This window comes from Bombina bombina, chromosome 4 (genome assembly GCF_027579735.1).
Source record: "Bombina bombina isolate aBomBom1 chromosome 4, aBomBom1.pri, whole genome shotgun sequence".
Classification (NCBI taxonomy): Eukaryota; Metazoa; Chordata; class Amphibia; order Anura; family Bombinatoridae; genus Bombina; species Bombina bombina.
In genome coordinates this window covers 520,340,463-520,358,355 of record NC_069502.1, presented here as the reverse complement: position 1 = coordinate 520,358,355, position 17,893 = coordinate 520,340,463, and the positions used below count along the sequence as shown (strand labels likewise).

Below are 17,893 nucleotides of genomic sequence, written 5' to 3'. Positions count from 1 at the left end.
GCTGGCAAAGGATACAATTCTTTTGTAAAAAAAAAAAAAAACCTTTAAAGAAGGAATAAAAGAAGTACCAGGCCTATTCCATTCCTTAGAAATAATAACAGAAATAGCATCAGGAACTGGAAAAACCTCTGGAATAACCACAGGAGGCTTATAAACAGAATTTAAACGTTTGCCAGTTTTAATATCAAGAAGACTAGTCTCCTCAAAAACATAATTTATGCTTACCTGATAAATTTATTTCTCTTGTAGTGTAGTCAGTCCACGGGTCATCCATTACTTATGGAATATATATCTCTTCCTAACAGGAAGCTGCAAGAGGATCACTCAAGCAGAGCTGCTATATAGCTCCTCCCCTCACATGTCATATTCAGTCATTCGACCAAAGCAGACGAGAAAGGAGAAACCATAGGGTGCAGTGGTGACTGGAGTTTAATTAAAATTTAGATCTGCCTTAAAGACAGGGCGGGCCGTGGACTGACTACACAACAAGAGAAATAAATTTATCAGGTAAGCATAAATTATGTTTTCTCTTGTTAAGTGTAGTCAGTCCACGGGTCATCCATTACTTATGGAATACCAATACCAAAGCTAAAGTACACGGATGAAGGGAGGGACAAGGCAGGAACATTAAACAGAAGGAACCACTGCCTGAAGTACCTTTCTCCCAAAAATAGCCTCCGAAGAAGCAAAAGTGTCAAATTTGTAAAATTTTGAAAAGGTGTGAAGCGAAGACCAAGTCGCAGCCTTGCAAATCTGTTCAACAGAGGCCTCATTTTTAAAGGCCCAGGTGGAAGCCACAGCTCTAGTAGAATGAGCTGTAATCCTTTCAGGAGGCTGCTGTCCAGCAGTCTCATAGGCTAAACGTATTATGCTACGAAGCCAAAAAGAGAGAGAGGTAGCCGAAGCCTTTTTACCTCTTCGCTGTCCAGAGTAAACGACAAACAGGGAAGAAGTTTGACGAAAATCTTTAGTTGCCTGCAAATAGAACTTCAGGGCACGGACTACGTCCAGATTATGCAAAAGTCGTTCCTTCTTTGAAGAAGGGTTAGGACACAGTGATGGAACAACAATCTCTTGATTGATATTCCTGTTAGTAACTACCTTAGTTAAGAACCCAGGTTTAGTACGCAGAACTACCTTGTCTGAATGAAAAATCAGATAAGGAGAATCACAATGTAAGGCAGATAACTCAGAGACTCTTCGAGCCGAGGAAATAGCCATCAAAAACAAAACCTTCCAGGATAACAGCTTGATATCAATGGAATGAAGGGGTTCAAATGGAACGCCTTGAAGAACATTAAGAACTAAGTTTAAGCTCCACGGCGGAGCAACAGTCTTAAACACAGGCTTAATCCTAGTTAAGGCCTGACAAAAAGCCTGAACCTCTGGAACTTCAGCCAGACGTTTGTGTAGAAGAATAGACAGAGCAGAAATCTGTCCCTTTAACGAACTAGCAGATAAGCCCTTTTCTAAACCCTCTTGTAGAAAGGACAATATCCTAGGAATCCTAACCTTACTCCATGAGTAACTCTTGGAATCACACCAATATAAATATTTACGCCATATCTTATGGTAAATTTTTCTGGTAACAGGCTTCCTAGCCTGTATTAAGGTATCAATAACCGACTCCGAGAAGCCACGCTTTGATAGAATCAAGCGTTCAATCTCCATGCAGTCAGCCTCAGAGAAATTAGATTTGGATGGTTGAAAGGACCCTGAATTAGAAGGTCCTGTCTCAGAGGCAGAGACCACGGTGGACAGGACGACATGTCCACTAGGTCTGCATACCAGGTCCTGCGTGGCCACGCAGGCGCTATCAGAATCACCGAAGTTCTCTCCTGTTTGATCTTGGCAATCAAACGAGGAAGCATCGGGAATGGTGGAAACACATAAGCCATGTTGAAGACCCAATGGGCTGTCAGAGCATCTATCAGCACCGCTCCCGGGTCCCTGGACCTGGATCCGTAACAAGGAAGCTTGGCGTTCTGGCGAGACGCCATGAGATCCAGATCTGGTTTGCCCCAACGATGAATCAGTTGAGCAAAGACCTCCGGATGAAGTTCCCACTCCCCCGGATGAAAAGTCTGGCGACTTAGAAAATCCGCCTCCCAGTTCTCCACGCCTGGGATGTAAATCGCTGACAGGTGGCAAGAGTGAGACTCTGCCCAGCGAATTATCTTTGAGACTTCCAACATCGCTAGGGAACTTCTGGTTCCCCCTTGATGGTTGATGTAAGCCACAGTCGTGATGTTGTCCGACTGAAATCTGATGAACCTCAGAGTTGCTAACTGAGGCCAAGCTAGGAGAGCATTGAATATTGCTCTTAATTCCAGAATATTTATTGGGAGGAGTTTCTCCTCCTGAGACCATAATCCCTGAGCTGTCAGGGAGTTCCAAACTGCGCCCCAGCCTAGAAGGCTGGCGTCTGTTGTTACAATCGTCCCCTTGGACAGATGTGGCCGAGAAAGCCACCAGAGGAGAGAATCTCTGGTCTCTTGATCCAGATTTAGTAGGGGGGACAAATCTAAGTAATCCCCGTTCCACTGACTTAGCATGCACAATTGCAGCGGTCTGAGATGCAGGCGCGCAAACGGTACTATGTCCATTGCCGCTACCATTAAGCTGATTACTTCCATGCACTGAGCTACTGACGGGTGTGGAATGGAATGAAGGACACGGCAAGCATTTAGAAGTTTTAATAACCTGGCCTCTGTCATGTAAATTTTCATCTCTACAGAATCTATAAGAGTCCCTAGAAAGGGAACTCTTGTAAGTGGTAATAGAGAACTCTTTTCCACGTTCACCTTCCACCCATGCAACCTCAGAAATGCCAGAACTATCTCTGTATGAGACTTGGCAGTTTGAAAACTTGACGCTTGTATCAGAATGTCGTCTAGGTACGGAGTCACCGCTATGCCTCGCGGTCTTAGTACCGCCAGAAGTGAGCCCAGAACTTTTGTAAAGATTCTTGGAGCCGTAGCTAATCCGAAGGGAAGAGCTACAAACTGGTAATGCCTGTCTAGGAAAGCAAATCTTAGGTACCGATAATGATCCTTGTGAATCGGTATGTGAAGGTAGGCATCCTTTAAGTCCACTGTGGTCATGTACTGACCCTCTTGGATCATGGGAAGGATGGTTCGAATAGTTTCCATTTTGAATGATGGAACTCTTAGAAATTTGTTTAGGATTTTTAAGTCCAAGATTTGTCTGAAGGTTCCCTCTTTCTTGGGAATCACAAATAGATTTGAATAGAATCCCTGCCCGTGTTCCGTCCGCGGAACTGGGTGGATCACCCCCATTAGTAAGAGGTCTTGTACACAGCGTAGAAACGCCTCTTTCTTTATTTGGTTTGCTGATAACCTTGAAAGATGAAATCTCCCTCGTGGAGGAGAAGTTTTGAAGTCCAGGAGATATCCCTGAGATATGATCTCCAACGCCCAGGGATCCTGGACATCTCTTGCCCAAGCCTGGGCGAAGAGAGAAAGTCTGCCCCCCACTAGATCCGTTTCCGGATAGGGTGCCCTCTCTTCATGCTGTCTTGGGGGCAGCAGCAGGTTTCATGGCCTGCTTGCCCTTGTTCCAGGACTGGTTAACTTTCCAGCCCTGCCTGTAACGAGCAACAGCTCCTTCCTGTTTTGGAGCGGAGGAAGTTGATGCTGCTCCTGCCTTGAAGTTACGAAAGGCACGAAAATTAGACTGTTTGGCCTTTGATTTGGCCCTGTCCTGAGGTAGAGCATGGCCCTTACCTCCCGTAATGTCAGCTATAATTTCTTTCAAGCCGGGCCCGAATAAGGTATGCCCTTTGAAAGGAATATTAAGCAATTTAGATTTAGAAGTCACGTCAGCTGACCAGGATTTAAGCCATAGCGCTCTGCGCGCTTGGATGGCGAATCCGGAGTTCTTAGCCGTAAGTTTGGTTAAATGTACGACGGCATCAGAAACAAATGCGTTAGCTAGCTTAAGTGCTTTAAGCTTGTTCATAATTTCATCCAATGGAGCTGTGCGAATGGCCTCTTCCAGAGACTCAAACCAGAATGCCGCCGCAGCAGTGACAGGCGCAATGCATGCAAGGGGCTGTAAGATAAAACCTTGTTGAACAAACATTTTCTTAAGGTAACCCTCTAATTTCTTATCCATTGGATCTGAAAAGGCACAACTATCCTCCACCGGGATAGTGGTACGCTTAGCTAAAGTAGAAACTGCTCCCTCCACCTTAGGGACCGTCTGCCATAAGTCTCGTGTGGTGGCGTCTATAGGAAACATTTTCCTAAATATGGGAGGAGGGGAAAAAGGCACACCAGGTCTATCCCACTCCTTGCTAATAATCTCTGTAAGCCTTTTAGGTATAGGAAACACGTCAGTACACACCGGTACCGCATAGTATCTATCCAACCTACATAATTTTTCTGGAATTGCAACCGTGTTACAATCATTCAGAGCCGCTAATACCTCCCCTAGCAATATGCGGAGGTTCTCAAGCTTAAATTTAAAATTAGAAATCTCTGAATCCAGTCTCCCTGGATCAGATCCGTCACCCACAGAATGAAGCTCTCCGTCTTCACGTTCTGCAAACTGTGACGCAGTATCTGACATGGCTCTCACCTCATCCGCGCGCTCTGTCCTTAACCCAGAGCTATCGCGCTTGCCTCTTAATTCTGGCAATTTAGATAATACTTCTGTCATAACAGTAGCCATGTCTTGCAAAGTGATTTGTAAGGGCCTCCCTGATGTACTTGGCGCCACAAAATCACGCACCTCCTGAGCGGGAGGCGAAGGTACTGACACGTGAGGAGAGTTAGTCGGCATAACTTCCCCCTCGTTGTCTGGTGATAATTTCTTTACATGTAAAGACTGACTTTTATTTAAAGTAGCATCAATGCAATTAGTACACAAATTTCTATTGGGCTCCACATTGGCCTTTAAACATAGTGAACAAAGAGATTCATCTGTGTCAGACATGTTTAAACAGACTAGCAATGAGACTAGCAAGCTTGGAAATACTTTTCTAAATAAATTTACAAGCAATATAAAAAACGCTACTGTGCCTTTAAGAAGCACAAAAAGCTGTCACAGTTGAAATAACAATGAACCAAAATAGTTATAGCAACCAATTTTTTACAGTAAATGTATTAAGTTAGCAAAGGATTGCACCCACCAGCAAATGGATGATTAACCCCTTAATACCCAAAAACGGATAACAATTTAATAAATAACGTTTTTCTCACAGTCAAAACACACTGTCACAGGTCTGCTGTGACTGATTACTTCCCTCAAAATGAATTTTGAAGACCCCTGAGCTCTCTAGAGACGATCTGGATCATGGAGGATGAAGTAGACAGATTGTGACTGAATTTTTACTGCGCAAAAAAACGCTAAAATAGGCCCCTCCCACTCATATTACAACAGTGGGGAAGCTCAGAAAACTGTTTCTATGCAGAAAACAAAGATGGCCATGTGGTAAAAATCATGCCCCAATAAGTTTTATCACCAAGTACCTCACAAAAAACGATTAACATGCCAGTAAACGTTTTAAACATACATTTGAAAAGTTATGAATTGTTATTAATAAGCCTGCTACCAGTCGCTTTTACTGCAGTTAAGGCTCATACATTATTTCAGTATTAACAGTATTTTCAGAGTCAATTCCATTTCTTAGAAAAATACATTCAGTGTACACACACTCATCAGCCTAATACCAGTCGCTATCACTGCATTTAAGGCTGAACTTACTTTACATTGGTATCAGCAGTATTTTCTCAGTCAATTCCATTCCTCAGAAAAATAATTACTGCACATACCTCATTTGCAGGGGGGCCCTGCATGCTATTCCCCTTCTCTGAAGTTACCTCACTCCTCAGATGAGAACAGCCAGTGGATCTTAGTTACGTCTGCTAAGATCATAGAAAACGCAGGCAGATTCTTCTTCTAATGCTGCCTGAGAACAAACAGCACACTCCGGTGCCATTTAAAATAACAAACTTTTGATTGTAGAAATAAACTAAGTTAAAAAACACCACAGACCTCTCACAGCGACCTATCTTTAGTTAGGCTGCAAGAGAATGACTGAATATGACATGTGAGGGGAGGAGCTATATAGCAGCTCTGCTTGGGTGATCCTCTTGCAGCTTCCTGTTAGGAAGAGATATATATTCCATAAGTAATGGATGACCCGTGGACTGACTACACTTAACAAGAGAAATCCAATATAATCAACACTTCTATTACAAAGAACACATGTACTCCATTTTAAATAAATAAGTAGATTTGTCAGTGTCAATATCTGAGGAAGGATCTTCTGAATCAGATAGATCCTAATCAGAGGAGGATAATTCAGTATGTTGTCGGTCATTTGAAATTTCATCAAACTTTATGAGAAGCTTTAAAAGACCTTTACATGTATTAGAAGGCGGAATGGCAGACAAAGCCTTCTGAATAGAATCAGCAATACATTCTTATAAATTCATAGGTATATCTTGTACACTAGATGTTAAAGGAACAGCAACAGGCAATGTGCTACTACTGATGTACACATTCTCTGCATGTAAAAGTTTATCATGACAACTTATTAAAAACATAAAAAAAAAAGAGAGAGATGCACTCAGCTGAGACAGAACAAAAGCTGGAAAAACTTCCGTGTCTGTTCATTTTATTATAGTGTGCCACTCAGGGTGCATACTCTTTTAGCACACTATGCCCCTTCACAGAGAAAAAATATCCTGTAGCATATCAGTCTGACCCTGCCCAATGACAGTCCAGCACCGAAATACCAGGCAATTCTTCTCTGAACAAGAGAAAACAACAACCCCAGACGATCGTTTCGGCCTTTTGTGGGCCTCGTCAGTGAGGTGCAGTCGCATCTCTCTAAGTGCCAAACCATAGCTGAGAGTGTCTTAAGTAATGAAAACATACTTACCAAAAGACACCCATCCACATATAGCAGATAGCTAAACCAGTTCTGAAACGGTCATCAGTAAAGGTAATGGAATATGAGAGTGTATCGTCGATCTGAAAAAGGAGGTAGGAGATGAATCTCTACGACCGATAACAGAGAACCTATGAAATAAATCAAATAAATTCCTTCACATCCCTCTGACATTCACTGTACCCTGAGAGGAATCAGGCTTCAAAATGCTGAGAAGCGCATATCAACGTAGAAATCTTAGCACAAACTTACTTCACCACCTCCATAGGAGACAAAGTTTGTAAAACTGAATTGTAAGTGTGGTGAGGGGTGTGTTTATAGGCATTTTGAGGTTTGGGAAACTTTGCCCCTCCTGGTAGGATTGTATATCCCATACAGGTATACCCCGCTCATATAGCGGGTTAGGGACCGGAGCCCCGCTGTAAAGTGAAAACCGCCTTAAAGTGAAACAAGGCAGTTTTAGCTTTCTTTTCACTTGCCAGTGTATTTAAAAACTTGAAAACCTGTTTAAACTAACATATATTAGGGGTGCAATAGGGCTAAGTTTAGTTTAACACTAGCAAAGCACAGTATTCAATAAATACTGTACCTGTAAAATAGTGACAATTACTGTAGTAAAATCTGCCAGACTATAACAATAAGACACAGATTGCACTGTAATGCTGTAAACAGAGTGAACTAATCATAACAAAATGGTGCCAGTACCTTTTTTCGCAAACTCCCGAAGATTACAGAATTGTTCCAAAATCCTTGAAGGTTGAACTTAAGCTCCACAAAGCGCTGTATTAGCGAAGCGCTGTAAAGTGAAGCGCTGTAAAGTGAGGTATACCTGTACTTCACTAGCTCATGGACTCTTGCCAATTACATGAAAGAAATAGTATACAATGTCTACTACTCTGTAACGAATGAGCAACAATATGTCTGTGTATTTTGTGTTTATTTTTCTTCTGTATATCTATATCTCAATTTCTTTAATAAAAATGTAAAAAAAAAAAAAAAAAAAAAAGAAGCATTCCCAGTAACAATACACAAGATAATAAAGCTTTCTCCCCTCCAGTAGCCAGCGCTAAACAAAGAAGTGTGCTCTTTGTGCAAGATTATCTTACCCCTTCCAGTAGCCAGCACTAAACAGAGAAGTGTAACTGCAGGTGAAGGCCGCCACCAGATAGGATGAGGAAAGGGAGGAGAAGAGTGTGTAAACCCTCTTGAGGCGGGAAAACTATTTTTAACACTGACCGCTCTGGTGCAACTTTGTCTCCCACGCTGCGCTCTGTCCCCACTATGCGCATTACACATATATAGGTCCCCTTGTGCCGGGTTAGCACTCCCTCAGCGAGATAAGCAGTCACCGTGCAGAAAATTACCCAGAAGGTTAAAACAGCAGACCAAGTGTGGCAATATCTTTAAGTGGCACTGAAACACTTCACATAGCTTCAAATATTATATATTTGCCTAATCAGTAAAAAGCAAAGGGGGATGCAGGGGAATTCAGGGGCAGCTAATGGGTTAGTACCTGCAAACAGTATGCAGGTCCAGCAGATTGCCCATGCAGTGCTGTAACATACTGAGGGAGTACATCTTCATTGGCAAAAAGGAGGAAGCTAAAGGAAATGTCCCAGCAACACATGTTGTTGGCTTGTGACCAAAACTCCTTAGAGGAGATTTACATTGCACAGCCAGGTACTCTCCTAAAGGCCTCTTTTCCAGGAATTATTCTAAGAGGGAAAAATATGGGATTAATATCCCTCAATTCTTCATTAAATGCTTAACACCTCTATCATTGCCTTCTCCTTGACAATGTAAAGAACCACTGGGATGGAAGGGGAAGTTGGAGGGATACTGGTGTGGGGGTCTTTGTGTCCTCCTGGTGGCCAGGAAATGAATACCCACAAGGAATTGTGGACTCTCACCACCTTAGAATGAAAATATGGATCTGGATCAAAGTTATTACATATATCACCTCTTTCTGATCTTTCACGTCCTTCAACAATATCTTCAATTAAGGTTTTAGCCTTATTTTGTTGCTCAATGCTCCCAAAAATCTTGATTTCTGCATCATAATCTCCACTGAAAATCTTAAAGAAACAAAAAAAAAAAAGAAAACTTATGCTTACCTGATAAATGTATTTCTTTTTTGACACGATGAGTCCACGGATCATCTTAATTACTAAATGGGATATTCACCTCCTGGTCAGCAGGAGGAGGCAAAGAGCACCACAGCAGAGCTGTTAAATAGCTCCTCCCTTCCCTCCCACTCCAGTAATTCGACCGAAGTTAGGAAGAGAAAGAAAAAGCCAAGGTGCAGGGGGGTGTCTGAAGTTTACAATAACCCACAACCTGTCTAAAAGAACAGGGCGGGCCGTGGACTCATCGTGTCAAAAAAGAAATACATTTATCAGGTAAGCATACATTTTCTTTTTTAAGACACGATGAGTCCACGGATCATCTTAATTACTAATGGGATTCAATACCCAAGCTAGAGTACACAGATGATACGGGAGGGACAAGACAGGGAACCTAAACGGAAGGCACCACTGCTTGAAGAACCTTTCTCCCAAAAGCAGCCGCAGCCGAGACAAAAGTGACAAATTTATAGAACTTGCAAGACTGTGCCACAGAAGCTGAATTTTTGAACACCCATGAGGAAGCAACAGGCCTCATGGAATGAGCCGTATCTCTCCCGGGAGGCTGCTGTACAGCAGTCTCATGTGCAAAACATATGATACTCTTCAGTCAAAAGAAAGAGAAGTAGCCATAGCTTTCTGTCCCTTGCGTTTCCAGAGAAACCACAAACAAAGAAGAAGACTGACGACAGTCCTTAGTCACCTGCAGGTCAAACCATAAAGCACGGTCCACGTCCAATTGTGCAAAAGTTTTTCCTTCTGAGAAGAAGGATTAGGACACAAGAAAAGAACAACAATCTCCTGATTAATGTTCCGATCAGAAACAACCTTAGGAAGAAATCCTAATTTAGTACGGAAAACCACCTTATTTGAATGGAAAATAAGATAAGGAGACTCATACTGTAATGTCGAGAGCTCTGACACTCTCCAAGCAGAAGATTAACAAGAAATAAAACTTTCCAAGATAAAAACGTAATATCCAAGGAATGCAGAGGCTCAAATGGAGCCCCTTGAAGAATTCAGAGAACTAAATTTAGACTCCAAGGAGGAGTAACTGGTTTCAACACAGGCCTGATCAAGGCCTGACAAAATGATTGTACATCTGGGACAACTGCCAGACTTTTGGGTAACAAAATAGATAAAGACAGAGATTTGATCCTTTAGGGAACTTGACGATAAACCCTTTCTCCAAACCCTCTCAGAGAAAAGACAAAATTCTAGGAATCCTAACTCTACTCCATGAGTAGCCTGTGAATTCACACCAATAGAGATATTTACGTCATATCTTATTATATTTTTTCTAGTGACAGGCTAACGAGCCTGAATCATGGTCTCAATGACCGACTCATAAAAACCCCTCTTGGATAATAATAAACGTTCAATCTCCAAGCAGTCAGTTTCAGATAAACAAGATTCGGATGAAGGAGGGGCACTTGAATTAGAAAGTCCTTCCGCAACTGAAGTCTCCAAGGTGGCAGAGATAACACTTCCGGATGGAGTTCCCACTCCCCCGGATGACAAGTCCTTCTGTTCAGGAAAACCGTCTCCCAGTTGTCGACCCCTGGGAGGAGACAAATCTGTATAATCTCCGATCCATTGCCTGAGCATGCTTAACTGCAGAGGTCTGAGATGGAACCGAGCAAACGGGATGATGACCATTGCCGCCACCATCAGCCCGATTACCTCTATGCACTGAGCCACTGAAGGCCGAGGAGTGGACTGAATGACAAGACAAGTATCGATAATCTCTGAGTTCCTGACATTCTGTCAGAAAATTTGTCATTGATATGAAATCTATTAAGGTTCTCAAGAAAGATACCCTTGTGCTTAAGACTAAGGAACTCTTTTCCAAATGTACCTTCCACCCGTGAAATCACGGGAAGGATAACACCATGTCCGTGTGAACTCTTGCTTGCCGTAAGGATGTCTGGACTAGAATGTTGTCCAGATAGGGCGCCACTGCAATGCCCCGTAATTGAAGCACTGCCAACAGCGATCCCAGAGCCTTTGTGAAAACAGAGATGTGGCAAGACCGAAAGGAAAAGTTTGTCCAGAAGGCAAACCTTAGAACTTGAGATGATTCATAAATTGACCCTCTTGGATCAAGGAAAGAATGGAACGAAAAGTCTCCATCTTGAAGAACGGTACACTAAGACATTTGTTTAGACTCTTGAGATCTAAAAAGTGATCTGAAGGTTCCCTCTTTTTTGGGAACCACAAACAGTTTGGGATAAAAAAAAAAAAACACAGACACTGTACCTGTAATGGAACTGGAACAATCACTCCCAGGACTGAGAGGTCTCCTACGCAGTGTAAGAACGCCTCTCCTTTTGTCTGATCTGCAGATAATCTCGAAAACAGAAACCTGCCTCTGGAAGGAAACTTTTGACCTCTAATTCTAATCCCTGGGACACTATTTGCTATTGCCCAGGGATTCTGAACATCTCGAACCCAAGCCTGAGCGAAGACAGAAAGACTGCCCCCTACAAGATCCGATCCCGGATCGGGGCATGTCCTTCATGCTGTCTTTGATTCAACAGCAGGCTATTTGTTTTTGTTTTTTTGTTTTGTTTTTTAAAATATTTAAATTTCAAGTGATCATTTCCGTCAAGCCAGGTCCCAACAAGGTCCTCCCCTTGTAAGGAATCGCTAAAAGCTTAGACTTAGAGCATACATCCGTAGAACAAGGTTCTAACCATAAGACTCTGAGAGCTGTAACAGAGAAACCTGAAATCTATGCTCCCAGTTTGAAAACTTGAAGGGAAGAATTTGAAACAAAGGAATTAGCCAATTTGAAAGCTTATATCCAATCCTGGAGTTTATCCAGGGGAGTTTCTGACTTAGTAGCATCAAACGACGCATCAAACCAATATGCTGTCTCACTAGTGACGGTAGCAAAGTACACAGCGGGTTGCCTTGGAAACCCTGGTGTACATCCCTTTTCTAATTTTTTGTCCATAGGATCTTTGAAAAACCCAACTCTCCTCTAAGGGTATAGAAGTTCTCTTAGCTAAGCTGGAAACTACTCCATCCCGAGTCGGCTATGGGAAACATCATATTAAATATAGGGAATGCGGTTTCTTCCATTCCTTGTGACTTACTGGATGCACTAGAATAGATTACACCATTTGTAATAGCCACTACTGAATCAATCACCCTAAATGATTGAAAATAATTCCTCTAGAAATGTTGTCTACCACGTGGTAAAAACATATAATGCATGAAATGCAGAGCAACTCCGGGTGGAGTGTGAGAGGAAGCGCAGGGCACTGCATGTGAGCTTCCACAGACTCCTAAACAGCAAACGCCCTTGAAGGAGTAATTTCAGAAAAAAGTGAATTTTTTTTTATTAAAAAATTTTACTGTCTCTTTAAAATGTTAAAAGTAAAGTATTTCTGTGTGCAGAAGCAAGCTAAATTAGCATGTCAATATAGCGGTTTATAGATATCGCCATGACATTAAAGAAGCAATGTCTTGTGCAGCAATTCCAGATGGGAATTGCAAGGAACCGCAGGGCACTGCATGCGACTGTCTCTTTAAAATGTAAAAGTAATTTCTCATTTCTGTGTGCAGAAGCAAGTAAATTAGTATGTCAACATTGCTGTTCATAAACTTTGCCATGACATTAAAATAAGCAATGTCTCGTGCAGCAATTCCAGATGGGAATTGCAAGGAGCCGCAGGGCACTGCATATGACTGTCTCTTAAAAAATTTAAAAGTAATTTCTTATTTCTGAGTGCAGAAGCAAGTAAATTAGTATGTCAACATTGCTGTTCATAAACATTGCCATGACATTAAATAAGCAATGTCTTGTGCAGCAATTCCAGATGGAAATTGCAAGGAAAAGCAGGGTACTGCATGTGGGATAAAAAACAGTAATGCGCACTTCATTAATCAACCTGCCTCACATAAAGCAGAATAATGAATTAAAAACGTAATCAGTTGCTAATAAAACTCAACATATAGCAAGTGACACTGTCTCTTTAAAGTTAAAAAACACAATTTATGCTTACCTGATAAATGTATTTCTCTTGTGGTGTATCCAGTCCACGGATCATCCATTAACTGTGGGATATTCTCATTCCCAACAGGAAGTTGCAAGAGGAAACCCACAGCAGAGCTGCAATATAGCTCCTCCCCTAACTGTCATAGCCAGTCATTCGACCGAAAACAAGCCGAGAAAGGAGGAACCATAGGGTGCAGTGGTTACTGTTAGTTTAAATTTAAAAATTACCTGCCTTAAAATGACAGGGCGGGCCGTGGACTGGATACACCACAAGAGAAATAAATTTATCAGGTAAGCATAAATTGTGTTTACTCTTGTAAGGTGTATACAGTCCACGGATCATCCATTACTTGTGGGATACCAATACCAAAGCTAAAGTACACGGATGAAGGGAGGGACAAGGCAGAAACTTAAATGGAAGGAAACACTGCCTGTAAAACCTTTCTCCCAAATATAGCCTCCGAAGAAGCAAAAGTATCAAATTTGCAAAATTTTGAAAAAGTATGAAGTGAAGACCAAGTCGCCGCCTTGCAAATCTGTTCAACAGAAGCCTCATTTTTAAAGGCCCAAGTGGAAGCCACAGCTCTAGTGGAATGAGCTGTAATCCTTTCAGGAGGCTGCTGTCCAGCAGTCTCATAGGTTAAGCGGATTAAGCTTCTTAGCCAAAAAGAAGGAGAGGTTGCCGAAGCCTTTTGATCTCTCCTCTGTCCAGAGAAGACAACAAACCAAGCAGATGTTTGACGAAAATCTTTAGTAGCTTGTAAGTAAAAACTTTAAAGCACGGACCACGTCCAGATTGTGAAACACAAGGATGGAACAACAATCTCTTGATTGATATTCTTGTTAGATACCACCTTAGGTAAAAACCCAGATTTGGTACGCAGGACTACCTTATCCGTATGAAAAGTCAGATAAGGAGAATCACATTGTAAGGCAGATAACTCGGGAGACTCTACGAGCCGAGGAAATAGCTACCAAAAAAAGGACTTTCCAAGATAAAAGTTTGATATCTATGGAATGAAGAGGAGGTTCAAACGGAACTTCTTGAAGAACCTTAAGAACCAAGTTTAAGCTCCATGGTGGAGCAACCGGTTTAAACATAGGCTTGATTCTAACTAAAGCCTGACAAAATGCCTGAAGGTCTGGAACATCTGCCAGACGCTTAACTAGCTGACAATCCTTTTTCCAAACCTTCTTGGAGAAAAGATAATATCCTAGGAATCCTGACCTTACTCCATGAGTAACCCTTGGATTCACACCAATAAAGATATCTACGCCATACCTTATGGTAAATTTTCCTGGTGACAGGCTTTCGTGCCCGTATTAAGGTATCAATAACTGACTCGGAGAAGCCACGCTTTGATAAAATCAAGCGTTCAATCTCTAGGCAGTCAGCCGCAGAGAAATTAGATTTGGATGGTTGGAAGGACCCTGAAGTAGAAGGTCCTGTCTCAGAGGCAGAGACCATGGTGGAAAGGATGACATGTCCACTAGATCTGCACACCAGGTCCTGCGTGGCCACGCAGGTGCTATCAGAATCACTGATGCTCTCTCCTGCTTGATCTTGGCAATCAGTCGAGGGAGCAGAGGAAACGGTGGAAACACATAAGCCAGGTTGAAAGACCAGGGCGCTGCTAGAGCATCTATCAGTGTCGCCTTGGGATCCCTGGACCTGGATCCGTAACACGGAAGCTTGGCGTTCTGGCGAGACGCCATGAGATCCAGTTCTGGTTTGCCCCAAAGATGAATCAGTTGTGCATATACCTCCGGATGGAGTTCCCACTCTCCCGGATGAAAAGTCGGACGACTTAGAAAATCCGCCTCCCAGTGCTCTACACCTGGGATATGGATAGCTGATAGGTGGCAAGAGTGAATCTCCGCCCAGCGAATTATTTTTGAACTTCTAACATTTCTAGGGAACTTCTTGTTCCCCCTTGATGGTTGATGTAAGCTACAGTCGTGATGTTGTCCGACTGAAATCTGATGTACCTCAGAGTTGCTAACTGAGGCCAAGCCTGAAGAGCCTTGAATATCGCTCTTAGTTCCAGAATATTTATTGGAAGGAGAGACTCCTCCTGAGTCCACGATCCCTGAGCCTTCACGGAGTTCCAAACTGCACCCCAACCTAGAAGGCTGGCATTTGTTGTTACAATTGTCCAATCTAGCCTGCGAAAGGTCATACCTTTGGACAGATGGACCAGAGATAGCTACCAGGGAAAAGAATCCCTGGTCTCTTGGTCCAGATTCAGTTGAGGGGACAAATCTGTGTAATCCCCGCTCCACTGACTGAGCATGCATAGTTGCAGCGGTCTGAGATGTAAGCGTGCAAACGGCACTATGTCCATTGCTGCTACCATTAAGCCGATTACTTCCATACACTGAGCCAACGAAGGGCGCGGAATGGAATGAAGAACCCGGCAGAAATTTAGAAGCTTTGATAACCTGGACTCCGTCAGGTGAATTTTCATTTCTATAGAATCTATCAGAGTCCCTAGAAAGGAAACTCTTGTGAGTGGGGATAGAGAACTCTTTTCCTCGTTCACTTTCCACCCATGCGACCTCATAAATGCCAGTACTACATCCGTATGAGACTTGGCAATTTGCAAGTTTGACGCCTGTATCAGGATGTCGTCTAAATAAGGGGCTACCGCTATGCCCCGCGGCCTTAGGACCGCCATAAGCGACCCTAGAACCTTTGTAAAGATTCTTGGGGCTGTAGCTAATCCAAAGGGAAGAGCTACAACTGGTAATGCCCGTCTTGAAAGGCAAACCTGAGAAACCGATGATGATCTTTGTGTATTGGAATGTGAAGATAAGCATCCTTTAGATCCACTGTAGTCATATATTGACCCTCCTGGATCAGTGGTAGGATGGTACGAATAGTTTCCATCTTGAACGACGGAACTTTGAGGAATTTGTTTAAGATCTTTAGATCCAAAATTGGTCTGAAGGTTCCCTCTTTTTTGAGAACCACAAACAGATTTGAGTAAAAACCCTGTTCCTGTTCACTCCCATAACTAGGAGGTCTCGTACACAGTGTAAGAATGCCTCTCTCTTTATCTGGTGTGCAGATAATTGTGAAAGGTGAAATCTCCCTTTTGGGGGGGAAGCTTTGAAGTCCAGAAGATATCCCTGGGATATAATTTCCAACGCCCAGGGATCCTGAACATCTCTTGCCCACGCCTGGGCGAAGAGTGAAAGTCTGCCCACTACTAGATCCGTTACCGGATAGGGGGCCGTTCCTTCATGCTGTCTTAGAGGCAGCAGCAGGCTTTTTTGACCTGCTTACCTTTTTTCCAGGTCTGGTTTGGTCTCCAGACCGTCTTGGATTGAGCAAAAGTTCCCTCTTGTTTATTATTAGAGGAAGTTGATGCCGCACCTGCCTTGAAGTTTTGAAAGGCACGAAAATTAGACTGTTTGGCCCTAGATTTGGACCTGTCCTGAGGAAGGGCATGACCTTTTCCTCCAGTGATATCAGCAATAATCTCCTTCAAACCAGGCCCGAATAGGGTCTACCCCTTGAATGGAGTGTTAAGTAGCTTAGATTTTGAAGTCACGTCAGCTGACCATGATTTAAGCCATAGCGCTCTGTGCGCCTGTATAGCAAAACCAGAATTCTTAGCCGTTAGTTTAGTCTAATGAACAATGGCATCAGAAATAAAAGAATTGGCTAGCTTAAGTGATCTAAGTTTGCCAAGTATGTCATCCAATGGAGTCGCTACCTGTAAAGCCTCTTCCAGAGACTCAAACCAGTACGCCGCAGCAGCAGTGACAGGGGCAATGCATGCAAGGGGCTGTAGGATAAAACCTTGTTGAATAAATATTTTCTTAAGGTAACCTAATTTTTTATCCATTGGATCTAAAAAAGCACAACTGTCCTCGACAGGGATAGTAGTACGCTTTGCTAGAGTAGAAACTGCTCCCTCCACCTTAGGGACTGTCTGCCATAAGTCCCGTGTGGTGGCGTCTATTGGAAACATTTTTCTAAAAATAGGAGGGGAAGGGAACGGCACACCTGGTCTATCCCATTCCTTATTAATAATTTTTGTAAACCTTTTAGGTATTGGAAAAACATCAGTACACACCGGCACTGCAAGTATTTAGTACAAGCTTAAATTTAAATGTAGAAATATTAGAATCAGGTATCTTCCTGAGTCATTAACATCACCCACTGACTGAAGCTCTCTTTCCTCAGCTTCTGCATATTGTGAGGCAGTATCAGACATGGTTCTTAAAGCTTCAGTATGCTCTGCATTTTGTCTCACCCCAGAGCTATCTCGCTTACCTCTAAGTTCAGGTAGTCTGGCTAATACCGCTGACAGTGTATTATCCATGACTGCCGCCATGTCTTGTAAAGTAAACGCTATGGGCGCCCTAGATGTACTTGGCGCCATTTGAGCGTGAGTCCCTTAAGCGGGAGTCAAAGGGTCTGACACGTGGGGAAAGTTAGTCGGCATAACATCCCCCTCGTCAGATTCCTCTGGTGATAAAATTTTTTTTAAAAAAAGACAGAAAATGATCTTTATTGCCTAAAATGAAACCAGTACATTTGGTACACATTCTAAGAGGGGGTTCCACCATGGCTTTTAAACATAATGAACAAGGAGTTTCTTCTATGTCAGACATGCTTATACAGACTAGCAATGAGACTAGCAAGCTTGGAAAACACTTTAAATCAAGTTAACAAGCAAATATAAAAAATGGTACTGTGCCTTTAAGAGAAACAAATTTTGTCACAATTTGAAAAACAGTGAAAAAATGCAAATCAAACGAAATTTTTACAGTGTATGTAATAGACTAGCAGAGCATTGCACCCACTTGCAAATGGATGATTAACCCCTT

The 17,893-nt window shown here is 42.6% G+C and overlaps 1 protein-coding gene across 1 annotated transcript in view; it reads right to left on the bottom strand.

Moving 5' to 3' along the window:
• The window catches only part of DDX43 (DEAD-box helicase 43), a 1,089,992-nt gene that overhangs the window by 1,018,204 nt on the left and 53,895 nt on the right, over positions 1-17,893 (bottom strand). The window contains exon 3 of the mRNA XM_053712000.1: positions 8,883-8,997. Coding sequence (XP_053567975.1) covers positions 8,883-8,997 — 115 coding nt within the window. The remainder of the gene's footprint in view (positions 1-8,882; positions 8,998-17,893) is intronic.